Source organism: Carassius carassius, chromosome 48 (assembly GCF_963082965.1).
Source record: "Carassius carassius chromosome 48, fCarCar2.1, whole genome shotgun sequence".
NCBI classification, from domain to species: Eukaryota; Metazoa; Chordata; class Actinopteri; order Cypriniformes; family Cyprinidae; genus Carassius; species Carassius carassius.
The window spans coordinates 13,653,411-13,669,161 of NC_081802.1; the positions used below are offsets into that span (position 1 = coordinate 13,653,411).

The window sequence follows — 15,751 nt, forward strand, 5'->3', positions numbered from 1 at the left end:
AGTTCATTAGAGAAAAAACAGACATATACTGCAACGCTTGTAATGCTTTATCATGCAATGAAGGTAAAAGTCTCTTCGTCTTTTTTGTACCTATCTAGACGGGTATATGTATCGTACCTTGATAGTATTCACTTCTTCAGACCTCGCATGCTGAGAACAGCAGTCTATCATGAAATCCTCATCGGCTATTTGGAATACGTCAAGAAGCTTGGGTAGGTTTCATCATATAAATCTTCCTTGAGTCTGCAAATATAGTTCCCTTTCAATTCCCTGAACTTTGAACGTTTTGAACGCCGCAGATACGTTACAGCACACATCTGGGCATGTCCACCTAGTGAAGGTGATGACTATATCTTCCACTGTCACCCTGCTGACCAGAAAATCCCAAAACCCAAGCGCCTGCAGGAGTGGTACCGCAAAATGCTGGACAAGGCCTTTGCTGAGCGGATACTGCATGACTACAAGGTATAGCAGGGACCATGTGATCTTTCGAAAGCTTAATTTTGTCAAAATGGAAAGATTCACAAAATTACACAATTATATGGTATAAATACGATGTGTTTGTGTTTAATAGGACATCTTTAAGCAAGCCACTGAGGACCGTTTGACGAGTGCAAACGAACTCTCATATTTTGAGGGTGATTTTTGGCCCAATGTGTTGGAGGAGAGTATCAAGGAGTTGCAGCAAGAGGAAGAGGAGAGGAAAAAAGAAGAAAACACAGCAGCTTGTGAAACTCCAGAGGTGAATGAGAGAAGCCTTGTGTCTTTTTTTAAATTTTCGGATACTCTTCATAAGGTTAATTTTCTTTGATACTCTGTAGATTAATTTCTTTTATCTCTTTTATAAACTCCAAACATCTGTTATAGACACTTATTATTCTTTCTAACAGGGCACGCCAGGGGACAGTAAGAACGCAAAGAAGAAGAACAACAAGAAAACAAATAAGAATAAAAGCAGTGTGAGCCGAGCTAATAAAAAGAAACCTGGGATGCCGAATGTAGCCAATGATCTTTCTCAGAAACTCTACGCCACAATGGAGAAACACAAAGAGGTCTACCATAAGTTCTTCATCTGATCATTAACTTGCTCTCCAAGACATGAGTCACGTACATTGTTTAACTTGGAAGTTTTTCACTGTTTCAAATGTCACCTTTTGATATATTTACATATAAGCCAAATGTTTTTCTCTGGAAAAGTCATAAGAAACCTCTTACCTTGTCCCACTTGTTCTCCCAGGTGTTTTTTGTAATCCATCTGCACTCTGGGCCTATAGTCAATTCATTACTACCTATCGTTGACCCTGATCCCCTTCTGAACTGCGACCTAATGGACGGAAGGGACGCCTTCTTGACGTTAGCGCGGGATAAGCACTGGGAGTTCAGCTCTTTGCGGCGCTGCAAGTGGAGCACTATGTGCATGCTAGTGGAATTGCACAACCAGGGCCAGGACCGCTTTGTCTACACTTGCAACGAATGTAAACATCATGTCGAAACACGCTGGCACTGTACTGTCTGCGAGGTAAGATACAGAGGCTCCTGTAACACGCTACAGCTGTCCTTTATCATCAGTAGTGGATGGGTGTTTCTGGGTTTGTTTTGATTTGAGCACATTAGAAAAGAAAACCTTTGGGATTTTGAAACTTGGGGAGCCATGGGATCTTTTAGTAATATCTATTCTACTAGTAGTGTAACACATCTTCCACATGTTTTGTCCAATTGTTGTTGATGCATTGTAATAAATTCTTGTCTTTCATAATGAGATGACTTTTGATTTTCCTTTCAATTCTTGGTGAATCACTGTACCCTCATCTTTCTGCAGGACTTTGACCTGTGCATTAGTTGCTACAACACTAAGGGCCATGAGCACCAGATGGTTAAGTGGGGTCTTGGTCTGGACGATGACAACAACAGCCAAAGTGGCGAGGCCTCCAAGAGTCCTCAGGAGAGTCGGCGTCTAAGCATCCAGCGTTGCATCCAGTCTCTGGTGCATGCCTGCCAGTGCCGGAATGCCAACTGCTCTCTGCCATCTTGCCAGAAGATGAAGCGTGTGGTGCAGCATACCAAGGGCTGCAAACGCAAGACAAACGGTGGCTGTCCGGTGTGCAAGCAGCTCATAGCTCTCTGCTGCTATCATGCCAAGCACTGTCAAGAGAACAAGTGCCCCGTGCCCTTCTGCCTCAATATCAAGCACAAACTGCGTCAGCAGCAGCTGCAGCACAGGGTCCAGCAGGCGCAGATGATGCGGAGACGCATGGCTACAATGCAGGGCCGAGCCATGCCTCAGAGCCTACCATCACCGCCTGCATCAACAGCCCCCAGCACACCCACCTCGCATCAGCAACCCAACACCCCTCAAACACCACAACCGCTGTCCAACCAACCAACAACTCCCAATGCGGGCGTCATGTCCCCAGCCTATCCCAATGCTCCCCGCAATGGACAACCTCCTCCTCAAGCTTCACAGGGCAAACCCGGCCCACAAGCTTCCCCACTTCACCAGCAGCAGTCTCCTCTCCCGCAACCACCTCAGCAGCAGCAGCAGCCGCCACAACAACCGCCTCAGCAACAGCCTCCACCTATGGCGGTCAAAATGGCACGGCACATAGAAATGGTCGCGCAAGCTCAACACCAACAGAACTATCGCATGACCATGAATGGCCTGACCATGAACCACCAGCAGCCACGCATGCCAGGCCCAATGCAGCAACCCATACAGCATGTTGGGCCACGCGGACAACAGGTCATGCCACCAATGCCACAAGGACAGTGGACTGGAGGCCCTCAGCAAGGCATGCAAGCGGCTCAGCAGCAGGTTGCTCCACAACAGACCGCACCGGGCGCTCCGCAGACCATGCCTATGCAGAGACCGACAATGCCCCAGCAGGCTGCACAGCCACGTATGATGGTGCCCACACAGGGCCCACGACCGCAAACACCCCAAAGACCCGGAGCCATTGCCCCCAATGCCTTGCAAGACCTGCTACTCACCCTCAAGTCGCCGAGCTCGCCCCAACAACAGCAGCAGGTGTTGAACATCCTCAAATCGAACCCGCAACTCATGGCCGCCTTCATCAAACAGAGGACCGCAAAATACCACGCCAACCAGCCGCAGCAGCAGCAAGTGCAACAGGGCATGCATGCAGCGCAGCCAGCAATGCAGAACCTGGCAGCCATGCAGGCAGTGCCACGACCTGGCATGGCGCCGCAGCAGCAACCGCAACAGCCCGCACCACAAGGCATGGCAGCTCTTGGATCCCAGATTCAGCTCATGAACCCTGCACACGCCAACAACCCACAGCTCCAGGAGCTGTACCGCCGTCAGCTTTTGCGGCAGCAGCAGCAGCAACAACAGCAGCAGCAGGAAGTGATGCCGCAGGCACATGGCCAGTTCCCGCAGACACAAGGCACTGCTACCAACTATACGCAACTCCGGATGCAGCAGCAGCAACAGTTGGCCATGCAGGGAACAGGTGGACCCATGGGCCAGCTGCCCCCTATGGCCCAGATGGGAATGGACGGCACATCCAACCTCCTCCACCAACGCATGCTCCAGCAGCAGCAGCTTCCACAACAACAAGTCGTCCTCAAGCCTCCAATGGGCTCACCAGCGCAACCGAGTCCAATGAGCCCACAAACTCACCTGCTTTCCGGCCAGCCGCAAGGCGCACACCTTCCCGGCCAAACCATGGCTAATGCACTCAGTAATCAGGTGTGCTCACCAGCCCCTGTACAGTCGCCCAGACCTCCGTCGCAGCAACCTCCTCCACATTCCAGTCCTTCCCCGCAGGTTCAGCCGCAGCCATCGCCACAGCACGCGCCGCCCCACACAGGATCACCACACCCTGGTCTGACGACACCCATTCCTGGCTCCTTGGAGCATGCGCACCTGGGCACACCTGAGCAGAGTGCCATGCTTCCGCAACTCAATACACCCAACCGCGGAGGGCTGCCCAGTGACTTAGGAATGGTGGGAGACACAACCGGAGACACGCTGGAGAAATTTGTGGAGGGATTGTAGCGTTTACTTTTTTGTGGCTCAGTTGGTTTTCTCTAATATTCTCAATTTTTTTTGTACTGACATGTAAAGTTTGAAGAAATGTATGAAAAAAATGTCTAAAAGGAATGGGGAATGTTGATGTTCCCTAAAAACATATGACTGATTTCTTCCTTTTAAGAGGGATTTGAAAGACTGTTGTTTAAAAGAAATATAAATCACAAAGAATATATTTTTTGTTCAGTTTAGACCTATGTGTGGTCAATGTTTTGTTTTAAATTGTCGTTTGGTTTTGTTTGGGGGGAGGACAGTTTGGTTTCATGCATTTTCTTTTTTTTTTTTTTTTAAAGAAAATAACGAAACTTCATTATATTATTCATACCTTTTTGTTTTATACCTTATCTAACTTTGCAGCATTTCTGTGTTGGAAGGCTGTAAAATAATTTGTCTGGAAGTTTGGGTCAGGGTTTCTCTACCCCGTCTTTCATCCTTCCTTGCGATTGTATTCTAGTGTTGTACCACTTTTTCAGACATTTATTCAGAGGCGTTTCCTCCTTTTCTCATTGTGAAGTTTTTATGTATGAGGAGAACTATTTGTTTGTATCGATAGGAACTGTGCATACACGTATATGCAGACAAACAAGCATCACTCAGACAAACCCCAAGAGGACAGTACACATTTACAACATCTCACTGGCCTGGATCCAGAGGTTCTGTCTTGCAGATGTAGAATATTGTTGCTTTTTGTCAGAATTTTGTCATACAGATAAATAAATACAAAGAGAGCTAGAGGGAGAGAGGAGGGCCCTAAGCTGAGCGGGCGATCACTGGTTGACTGCTAGATGGAAACACAGAATGGATTCTGCTATTGACCCTCATTTCTCTCACAAACAGGGGCTCTACTGTTTCCCTTTATGTAAATCATGCAAGTTAAGCAAAATACTATAAATATAAGGATGAAAGAATAAAATCACTGTATAAACCGGTTGAAAAAAAACGTATTTCTTACTTCTATACCATATTGTTAAATAAACTGTGTGCAACAGATCAAACTCGTGTCTTTAATGTTATTTATATAGTATATTAAAGCTACTTTGAAATAAAGTTAACGTTATTAGGCTGTCGCGTTCTTTGACTTATTTTACTTTTACTAACAGAAGAATGCTAAATGTAATAAATACTTAAATTAAACTACTAGTTATTGGCAATCTTAAGTGTATTTTGCCATCTTTTTTGCAATTTCACCATTTCGTAAGGTCAGTTACGTGACACGGCGACGTCAGCGCGTCCTAGACGTCACCGGAAGTAGACGGCGGCGGTTGCGATACAGTATTTTGAACAACAGTATCCGCCGCTGCAGCACATTTGATAAGAAACCCGTCGTTTTACAATATTAAATAATCTGTTTAGAATATATATAGAATGACGTGAGTCTTACCAACGGTATGTATTCAAGTCGTTATGAAATAAATAGCAATAAGGTACGTTAACCGATATAATAGGTCCGAATAGTGGCAGAGTGAAATGTAAACAAAGGTAAATGTGATGTATGTCCTTACATGCAACGCTTCCTTGGTATTTATACAACGCGTATGAACAGATAAGCTTTTTATCCACAATATACACATTTCAAATTACGTTAAATAATATGGATCCGTATAACAGCGGACACGTGACAGATCCATAGACTGTATAAAAACAGGACAGATCATGTGTGTGTTCGACTCATCATGAACGACTCGGACCAGGACTTCACAGACCTCTGCTCTCGTCTCCTCAAAAGAGTGAGGAAGAGAGGAGCAGGAGCATCTGGAGATGAAAAGAGATCAGCAGTCAAGGGTGAGCAGCTATCCTCCTCCCCCTCTTCCCAGAGAAACCCCCCAAAGAGGAGAAAGAGGACTAAGGATGCTGCTCAGACTGAAATTAAGAGTCAGATCAGAGGCAGGACTCGGGCTGAAGAGTCTGGAGATGTGTCCCAGCGTGCTCCTGAAGGGTCTGGAGATGTGTCCCAGCGTGCTCCTGAAGGGTCTGGCACAGGGACAGTCACAGATGCAGTGATCCAGAGGATGCAGCGGTTTAAGAGAGCCAGTCCAGAGAGACTCCTGCATGCAGAGATCAACCAACCCTCAATCACAGAGTCTGGTGGAAACCATCCCTCCACTGTCAGGATCCAGCACACAGGTGTGGTGTCCAGCAGTCTCTCAACTTTCATTAACACAATCTCACTGTGCCACATTATGTAATGTAGTGCAGCCCAGAATGAAAGTTGGCATCATTTACTTACGCTCATGTTCTATGACAAACCTCAAACTTTTTTGACTTTCTTCTGTTGAGCACAAAAGAAGATGTTTGGAAGAATGTTGGTAATGACACAGTTGATGGTAGCCATTGACTTTAGTATTTTTTTTCCATACATGGAAATCAATGACTACCGTCAACTGTTTGGTTACCAACATTATTCAAAAATATCTTCAGAAGAAAGAAATTCATACATTTGGTGAACTATCCCTGTAAGTTAGCATTAGTAGATTTTTAGCATGTAATTGCCCAAGCAATGATTTCATGGCCCTCCACCAAAAGTAAATTTGTAAGTAATATTGTAAATAAAAATTGCAGTATATTAAATATATATATATATATATATATGTGTGTGTGTGTTTGTGTGTGTGTTTATATAAAACATTTTTAAAAATGATTATCTTTACAACAACATTTGTTAATGATAACTGTAAATGCTAAAGTATAACTCCATAAATGTATAATTATTTATTTGTATTTATTTAAATTTTTTGTTCAACCACGAACTGTATATGGTATATGGTTTAAATCGGTCATAAAAATAAATTGCTTTGTAATATACAAAACTAAATATCATTGTAAACCCAGTGTAGTCCTACATGTTTTTATGGCTTGAAATTTTTAATGTCGTCACTGAAAGTCATTTGTCAAAAGCGTGTGTTGTCTTACATTAGATACATTTTATGTTAAGCAGTTAAAGTTCTAAAACATTAAAATTATAGATGTTATATTAAAAATTATTGTTTTAATTTGCAATAATTGTACATGTAATATATGAAAATGTATATATATATACAGTACAGACCAAAAGTTTTGAAAGAAGTTTCTTCTGCTCATCAAGCCTGCATTTATTTGATCAAAAATACAGAAAAAACAGTAATATTGTGAAATATTATTACAACTTAAAATAATAGTTTTCTATTTGAATATACTTAAAAAAAATAATTTATTCCTGTGATGCAAAGCTGAATTTTCAGCATCATTACTCCAGCCTTCAGTGTCACATGTCACATCCAGTCTATCACATGATCATTTAGAAATCATTCTAATATTCTGATTTATTATGAGTGTTGGAAACAGTTCTGCTGTCTAATATATTTGATGAATAAAAGGTTAAAAAGAACTGCATTTATTCAAAATAAAATAAAAAAAATCTTATAATATATATTCTAATAATATATTTTCTTTACTATCACTTTTTATCAATTTAACACATCCTTGCTGAATAAAAGTATTTATTTTATTGAAAAAAAAGGAAAAAAAATTACTGACCAGTAGTGTATATTGTTATTACAAAATATTTATATTTTAAAAACATAGCTTTTTTTTCTGTACTTTTTATTCATCAAAGTATCCTAAAAAAGTATCACATGTTCTGAAAAAATATTAAGCAGCAGAACTGTTTCCAACTTTGATAATGATTCATCATATTAGAATCATTTCTAAAGGATCATGTGATAATGATCCTAAAAATTCAGCTTTGCTTCACAGAAATAAATGATAATTTAAAGTATAATAAATTTAAAAACAATTATTTTAAATTGTAATAATATATCACAATATTAAAGTTTTTTCTGTATTTTTGATCAAATAAATGCAGGCTTGATGAGCAGAAGAAACTTCTTTCAAAAACATTAAAAATAGTAATGTTTCCAAACTTTTGGTCTGTACTGTATATATATATATATATATATAAATTCAGAGTTTTGCTTTTAGCACAATTATCAAAAATGATGTTAAAAATATCTCAGATCAAATGTACATCTGTTTTATGGCATGTTTAATGTAATCAATGAAAGTCAAAAAGTGTGTGTGTTCTCCTTCAGAAACTGTGGGTGATGATGAAGCCCTGGCTCTTCGGCTTCAGCAGGAGTTGGATTGTGAGGCTCGGGCCACTGGAGATGTGGAAGATGAAGCGTTGTTCTTCTGCCAGCTCTGTCAGAAAGACCTGTCAGCCATGAGCCCCCCGCTGCGCACGCAGCACATCAACAGGTGCATCACCACCACTGTATACACTACATCATGAGATACCCTTCATATCCCACACATACACACACAGTTAGACTTTCACATCTGACTTCTGCTTTGTTCTCCTGCTTTGCAGATGTCTGGATGCAAGTGAGAGCAGCGCTCCTTCAGCATCCCATCATTCACACCCTAGACCACGGGTCCCAGAGTGTCCCATTTGTGGAAAGAGTTTTAAATCAGAAAAAAGCCGCTCTGTCCACTTAAAGCGTTGCTCAACCAATTTAGGTGTGAAACCTAATGATCTTCTCCAGGCTCTGAGGAGACAGGCCACTGAGAGAGTGAGCGACAACACCACCGACCAAACGTAAGCCAGCCACTGGCCACTTTATCAACGTCTTTTCTTTAATTGAGTGCTTATATATATATGTATATGTGTGTATGTATATGTACATGTTCCTTCTGTTCTCTCTGCAGAAAGCTACTAGGTAGTGCTAAGACAACTCAGAGGGATGGCATGCCTTTGAAAAAGAGATCCAGGAGGAAAGCCCAGAAGTTGGACGAGGACACCATGGTGGCGCTGGCTCTGTCCCGCTCTATACTCGAGCAGGAAATGGAGAAGGAGCGAGAGCTGGAGGAGGAAAGGGAGATTCTGGCTCACCTCTCCAGTCCTCCTGGGACAGTGGCTCCTGTCTTACAGTGGAAACCTGGTGCAGGTAAACTCATCTTTTTCAGTTAAACGTATGCAGTCAAATTGCAGGTTATCACTCACAGTGCATCATTCCTGCTCTCTTTCAGGTAAGGGCCGCGGGAAGAGAAGGAAGGGAGCATCTCCTGTCCACCCACCTCTTCTCCTCATACAGGACCCTCAGACAGCACTGAACCGTCTACAGGAGCGGGTTTCATCTCTCCTGCTTCGTTCCAGACCCCCCTCTCCACCAACACCAACCCTGTCCCCCTCCGCCCTTCCTCTTCATCCTCATGCCCCCCTCTGGGACAAAAGTGCTCTTCACGGAGGAGGACCAGATTCAATTTCAGAGTTCTACACCTCTGAACTAAGCAAATTCATTCAGCCATGGGTTGCACCGGAGGTGAGATATTCACTTTCTTAATAAATTCACCTTGTCTTATTATGCATAATTCAACAGTGTTTATTATTTCAAAGAAAAATGTGCATATAAAAAATATACTTTTAATATATAACTGTAAAAATGGGAATTTACTAACAACATGCTACTTAAAATGAACAAATCATTTGTTCAAAAATAAATATGTAAATAAAAAAAAGTGATGAACTGTATTGTCAGGAAAATATTTTAAATGCGCTATTAAAGAAATATGCTATCATTTGTTTCATTACATAATTTGCAATAAAATAATAGCTTTAAAAATATCCATTAGTATTTTTTTTTTTTACCGAAAGTGATTTTATTATTTAAATTGTTTTCATCCTATTAATGCATATATTTATTTATTTATTTTTCTTAATGTGCACAATTTACCAGTGTGCATTATTTGGACGAAAATGTTACTCTAGCAAAAAACAAAAAAAATGATCACAAAAAAATTAATCAAAATGAAGTACCTGTTAGTTAGAAAGACATAGTAAAGACATAAAGTAACATGAGCTCATATAATGTAGTACAAATCATTAGTTAAGAATATAGAAATTAATTATCTTAAAGGTCTATTTTGTTTCTGTAGTAGTAGCAGCCAGTAGTTCAGAATTTTACTCTCCCTCAGAAATGTGTCACATTACAGAAGTTAAAAGTGTTGTGGGTGCTGATGCTTAATCTTTCTTTACATTATTACTTCAGTGGGAAAAGGTCGAGTCTCTTGAATTAACTCCAAACAAGAAACCTCCAGCTGTGACCTTAGAGGCTGATCCAGTCCAGGAAAATCTTTCTGATCAGAACCCAGCACAACACCAAACTCAAAGACCTCCCACCCCTTGTTCGGGTACACCAGGCTCCCAGGCTCTGCAGGACCTGATGGAGCTCGCAGAGGAAGGCATGACCCTCACCCAGTATGGATACACAACATATACGACCGCAGAGGACAAATCAGGTAATACTGGTGTTCTGTCACAAAAAAAAAAAAAAAAATTTATATATATATATATATATATATATATATATATATATATTGTTTTTTATTCTCAAGCTCACGCTGTCCCATGTTCTTTAGCTAGGGACAACGCTGTGAATGAACTTCCCTCAAGTGGATTTGTTCCAGAGACAAATGACAACAAGACGTCAAAGAAAACCTCAGTAAGAATTTCCTACAGTTTTATCCACATGTACTGTACTGTCGTGGCTCCATATTAAATGAATGTTCATTAGAGTTGTCTTAGAGTCCATTTTTGTGTTTTTCAGGTGTACGTTTCAAAGCTAGCATCAGATCTGAGCAGCATGGTGAACAACCCTCAACTCAGTGATGTGCAGTTACAGGTGGACAGTGGGGATGTTTTCTTCACGCACTCGTTCATGCTGTACACACGATGTCCCCTGCTGGCCAACATGGTCAGTGCAGCTGCATGCATGAATTAATAATCAAGAAGTGCAGACGAATAACCAAACTGTTACCATGTGTCTGTAGGTTCATGACTCAGGGTTTGGCGTGCAGGAGGAGGGTATGCCTGTCTCTCAGAGGGTGTTGTTGGGTAATGTGCTTGGGGAGGCAGTACTGGCCCTCCTGCAGTATCTTTACACAGCACACTGTCCTCTAACACACACTCTGCTACCCCACATACAGGAGCTTGCCGATAGGTTAGAATGATACAATTATTTCCCAATCTTACTGGATCTAAATTGATTCTAGGATAATAAATGTGTTGTATTTCAGATTTGGTTTGGTTGAGCTGCAGCAGCAGTGTAAGGGATACTCTGGAAGTGTAGAGGAAAACCCAAGAGATGAATCTGAAGGTTTGTTTCCAGTACCTGAGCCTCATCTCAGGGACCAAGAAGACCCGAACTTGGCAGAAAGCAACTTCTTGGAGCTCCTCCAGTCAATGTGGCAGCATGGGGACAGCGAAGAAGAGGATGACTTCAAAGAAACTGCCGGAGAGGAAAGAGACCTGGAAGAGGAGCAAGAGAGAGGAGACGGAGAGAAAGAGGACCGGGTGGATGAGGAAGAGCTTGATGAGATCTATGTGTTTGCAGCGACACAAAGGAAGATAGAGACGATGTTGGAGACTGAGACCGAGGAAGAGGAGGGAGGTGCAAATACGTCCCTTGGAAATGAGATGAAGGATGAAGGGAAGGAGAAAAAAGAGACAGAATGCCTTTTAGAGAAATCTGCCAGCAGTTGCTATAGTAACAAACAAGATGGGACGGAGGCTGCCATGGTAACAAGTCCAACAGAAAACCCTAAAAACCCCAATTCAGAGACTGAGAGAGTTTGTTTGATTCCAGAGCTAGATGAAAACAGAGACTCGGATGCCAGTCTAGACAAAAGTTATGACTGTTTATTCTCCCAATCTGTAGGTGAATACATGGAACCATCACAGACGCAAGCGTCCTGCTCTCAGCAACAATGTTACAACCCATCAAGCACACTACAGCAAAACACACCCACCCCATTTCGCCCGTCCTGTGTCAATGAGGTGATTGACCTATCTATAAGCCCTCCACCGAGCTCAGGTGTGTCAGGCGAGACTTCCTTCCCCATCCCTGGAGTGTCTCCTGTTCCACATGAGGGTGAAGATACCGGTAAGTCTCCACCAAGAAGAGACAGCTCAGGATGCCAGGGAATTGAAAACCCTCCTTCCCCTCCAGAATCTCAAAGCAAGCAGGTAGAGCTCATTGTTCTCTCAGATTCTGGTGATGAAATGGATATAGATAATGGTGACCAAAATGCTGCTACCACTACACATGCTTTGACTCCTCCGTCTCCTTTCGAATCTTCCCCAGAACTTCCTCAGAGGACCACAAGCTATGCTTGTGAAGTCAAAGATAACATTTTCAAAGAATCTGGATCCCAAGGCCATGCCGGTAAACAGGTAGATGCTTCCAAGCTGATGGCGACTGATATAGAAGCAAAGTCTGACCAATCAGAGCACTGTAGCCCTGGGGTTGCGAATGAAAGTGTGTTTGATGGCTCTGCCGAGGTTTCCTGGCTGATTCCAGCTACTCCGGTACCATCCACACGCTGTAGCTCTGCCCAGACCTGCATCAGCATGCGCCGAACCCAGCTCTTCCCTAAGTCATCATCCTCTTCTTCCTCTTCCTCTGTCTCTGAGAGTTTGAAACCTGCTAGCTCTGCTTCTTCAAGCAGCAGCTGCCTAAAAGAGAAACCAGCAACCTTGTCCAAATTGCACAAATCATATCGGAGTCCCTCTAAAGAACTTCAGAGAATTGATACAGATCGCTCTCCAGGTTACCAGAGAGCACCTCACCATCTAAGACTATCTCAGGTTTCTTCTACAGATGTTTCTGATGGCTCCCACATTGGCATCATCATGGGACATCCAATCCAGGGTGTCCCCAAGCCCTCCAGTAGCACTCCTCTCCATTCAGACTCTTCCTTACAACGTCAGATCCCGTTTTGCTCCCCCATGGTTGACGACCGTGAGTTTGGGCTTAGGAATTCTAGAGGTACTTCTAGATCCTTCAGTAGGAAACTGAGTTCTCCTGGTAAAATGCCTGAGAAGCAGCAGTGTAGCCCTCTTCAGCAGGGATACTCCAGTCCAGCCCCAAACTCTCCAAGATACATTCGTCCAGAAAGTTTGAGAGAGAGTGAGAACGATGGGATAGAACGAATGGAATTGGGAGAGAATCCAAATCAGAGTGTTGAAGAATTGGTGGATATTGCGGTACACTCTTCCTGTGACATGGACGATACTAGAAGAGGAGTGAGAGAAGAGAATCCAAGTCAAAGTGTTGACAAAGTGGTTGATATTGCAGGAAACTCATTTTGTGTCATGGATGAGCCTCCTATAGCGTTTGATGACTCCTGGGGTTTGGATGGAGGGGTTGGAAGCCAGAAGCCCTGCTTTAGTCTACGACTTGACAGCAGCGGAGGTACAGTCAGTCCACCAGGTTTCGAGGGTAAAGGACCAACGTCCACGTCTCCTCTTGCAACTGGAGCTTGTAACAAAACTCCTGATCCAAGTCCAGGTCTGTTTAATCACAGCCTACCTGACCCTGACATGTGGGATGATTGGGAGGAAGAGGAGGTGGCTCCCCTTCCTCTTTCTCAGAGATTGACAGCCCCGTCTGCCAAGAGAGTTGCTGAACTGAAGACTCCAGGTAAGACGTGTTATGTGTCATCCTCTGTGTTAATTATGCTTCACCAGAGCTCTTATTTGTTATGGCTACACAGATGTTAATTATGCATTCAGAAAGGCCTTTTTGCTTTAGAAAACTTTCTTACAATCAACTTTACCTTTCTGCACAGTTGCTAGCAGAAAGAGGAATGAAGGACCACTGGTGCCCATCACTCCCATGCCAGGCTTCTCTGATATGGAAACACCAGAGCTCAAAAACAGACTCAACAGGTGAGCATAACAAGAATATAGACATTATAATGCTTAACGAATGTATTAATGCCATTGCATAGCACAATAACAAACAAAGTGGAAAACAAACTAAAATGACCTTTTCCAATGACTTTTAATACTTTACAAGTTCATTTTTAGTGCACGTATTAAGTCAGTTTTTCTCTTTTATAATGTAAACTTTGTGAAATAGCTTGCTCTAATATATATATATAAATATATATTATAAAAAATCATATTTTAATTGTGATTTTAAGCAATAAAACATTTATCGAACAGTAATAATTAGATTTATATCACATTACGGAAAGCTGAAAATATTATCTTTAAAATAAAGCTGCAATGTAAAACAAAAAATGTTTTATGGTCCCAAAAATTGGTTATCCAGTTGTGTCTGCTTTATAACTCTGGCCTCACAAAGCCAAAGCAACTCGTTCGATAACACAGAGCTGTAAAGATGTATTTTTCCAGGTTTGGTGTGCGTCCGCTGCCCAAGAAGCAGATGGTTCGGAAGCTGAAAGAGATCCATCAATACACCCACCAGCTGCAGAGCTCAGAGTCTGAGGAGGAGGTCTCTGGACCCCAACACCATCCCAGTGCCTCCAACTCCCAGTCTGCTCCTCTCTCCTTTAAGCAGCCTACAGCGCCCCCTGCTGTCTCTCCTGTGAAACTGCCACCAAGTGAAGAAGATGAACCTTTATCAGCCTCTCAAAACTCGAATACATCCTCCACTGCAGAGTCTGAGAGGTACAGCTCCTATATGGCTATATGCCCAATTAATACTACAAAGCAAACTTCGTTCAACCATTTTCTTCTTTCCAGGTCGAACCCAGAGCTGTGTGTGTCTGAAGACGATGACTCGGACAGTGAGGGCATCACGGCGTCTCAGGCTGTTGTGCGCGAGAAGGATAAACTCCTCGCAGTTCGTCAGTTCATCCTATCCGACCCCAAACTGTACGCCCGAGTGCTGCAGTATCAACCTCTCTCCCTGGCAGAGCTGCGTTCCGGCTTGAAAGCGGCAGGCATCAGGTTAGGTGCTGCTAAACTACTAGACTTCCTGGACTCTCAGTGCATTACCTTCAGCACGGCCAAACAAGGCCAGAATGCATCTTCCCGCAGGAAGCAACGTGTGAAAACGACAACCAGCGGTGCTGCAGCTGGAAGAGGGAGGAAAAAAGCAGCTAAACCTAGTGGAGGAATAGCGTGAGGGCTGAAATAAAATAATGTGGTAAAACTTCATGATTTTAAGAATAAGTTGTCAAAGGACAATAGTGGTCTTCATCTTTTCTGACACATACTAAGGGTCTTAAACCTTCCAGTGAAAGGATTTACATTAAAATGCATTTGTTTTATATATCAGTTCCAGATTTGTTTTTTTTGTTTGTTTTTTTTGTACAACGTTTGAAATGAAAATATTATTTTCAATGAATTTAATTTAATGTCTGGATTATGCAATTAAAAGACATTTCTTAATGTATATGTCACATGTTTGTATACAAGAATTGGTTAATTTTAAGCTGTTATATGTTGTAAATTTCATACAACAGTTTTAGAGATTTCTTCAACCAAAATGTGCCTCTCAAACAAACTCTGTGCCAAAAAAAAAATTATAATAATAATAAACTACGAAAACGGTAATAATGTGTGGTCAACCGGTTTTGCTGAATAATATGAAAATTGCATTATTTTTGCATTGTGACAATATTTTCATGACAAAGAAGTATATTTTCATATACTTCTAGCATTAGCCTGTAATGCAAAAAAAAAATAATTTTCATTATTGTGTGACAATAAGTATTGTTTTTCCATTTCTACGTCTGTATATATATATATATATATATATATATATATATATATATATATACACATATATATATATATATATATATATATATACACATACATATATATATATATATAAATCACAATGCAAAAATGATTAAATAAAAATGAAAGAAATAAATAATAAATATAAAATATTACCCATAAATATCTTT

At 41.9% G+C, this 15,751-nt stretch overlaps 2 protein-coding genes across 6 annotated transcripts in view; both read left to right on the forward strand.

Annotated features, from left to right (window-relative positions):
- LOC132131444 (CREB-binding protein-like) overlaps window positions 1-4,020 on the forward strand; it is a 52,794-nt gene extending 48,774 nt beyond the window's left edge. For 4 of the 5 annotated variants that reach the window (XM_059543464.1, XM_059543466.1, XM_059543465.1 and 1 more), the window contains 6 exons: window positions 99-212; window positions 300-465; window positions 575-796; window positions 891-1,052; window positions 1,238-1,519; window positions 1,820-4,020. In XM_059543464.1, the coding sequence (XP_059399447.1) occupies window positions 99-212; window positions 300-465; window positions 575-796; window positions 891-1,052; window positions 1,238-1,519; window positions 1,820-4,018 (3,145 nt within the window). In that variant the 3' untranslated portion in view covers window positions 4,019-4,020. The remainder of the gene's footprint in view (window positions 1-98; window positions 213-299; window positions 466-574; window positions 797-890; window positions 1,053-1,237; window positions 1,520-1,819) is intronic. The other variant, XM_059543467.1, reaches the window with a different exon arrangement.
- A 1,254-nt stretch (window positions 4,021-5,274) lies between these two features.
- Window positions 5,275-15,108, forward strand: LOC132131100 (structure-specific endonuclease subunit SLX4-like). The gene is made up of 13 exons (XM_059543034.1): window positions 5,275-6,175; window positions 8,119-8,284; window positions 8,397-8,624; window positions 8,735-8,973; window positions 9,056-9,348; window positions 10,075-10,324; window positions 10,445-10,527; window positions 10,633-10,779; window positions 10,856-11,025; window positions 11,102-13,506; window positions 13,655-13,754; window positions 14,226-14,501; window positions 14,577-15,108. The coding sequence occupies exons 1-13, from the start codon at window positions 5,725-5,727 to the stop codon at window positions 14,959-14,961; spliced, it is 5,193 nt and encodes a 1,730-aa protein (XP_059399017.1). The 5' UTR covers window positions 5,275-5,724; the 3' UTR covers window positions 14,962-15,108.
- Window positions 15,109-15,751: the final 643 nt, after the last annotated feature.

What these genes read in the sequence shown, in the direction of transcription:
- LOC132131100 (XM_059543034.1), top strand. Translation starts at nt 5,725, where the DNA reads ATGAACGACTCGGACCAGGACTTCACAGACCTCTGCTCTCGTCTCCTC. An exon ending in AGCCATGGGTTGCACCGGAG is followed by an intron (nt 9,349 to 10,074) that starts GTGAGATATTCA and finishes TTATTACTTCAG; the next exon opens with TGGGAAAAGGTCGAGTCTCT. An exon ending in AGACGTCAAAGAAAACCTCA is followed by an intron (nt 10,528 to 10,632) that starts GTAAGAATTTCC and finishes TGTGTTTTTCAG; the next exon opens with GTGTACGTTTCAAAGCTAGC.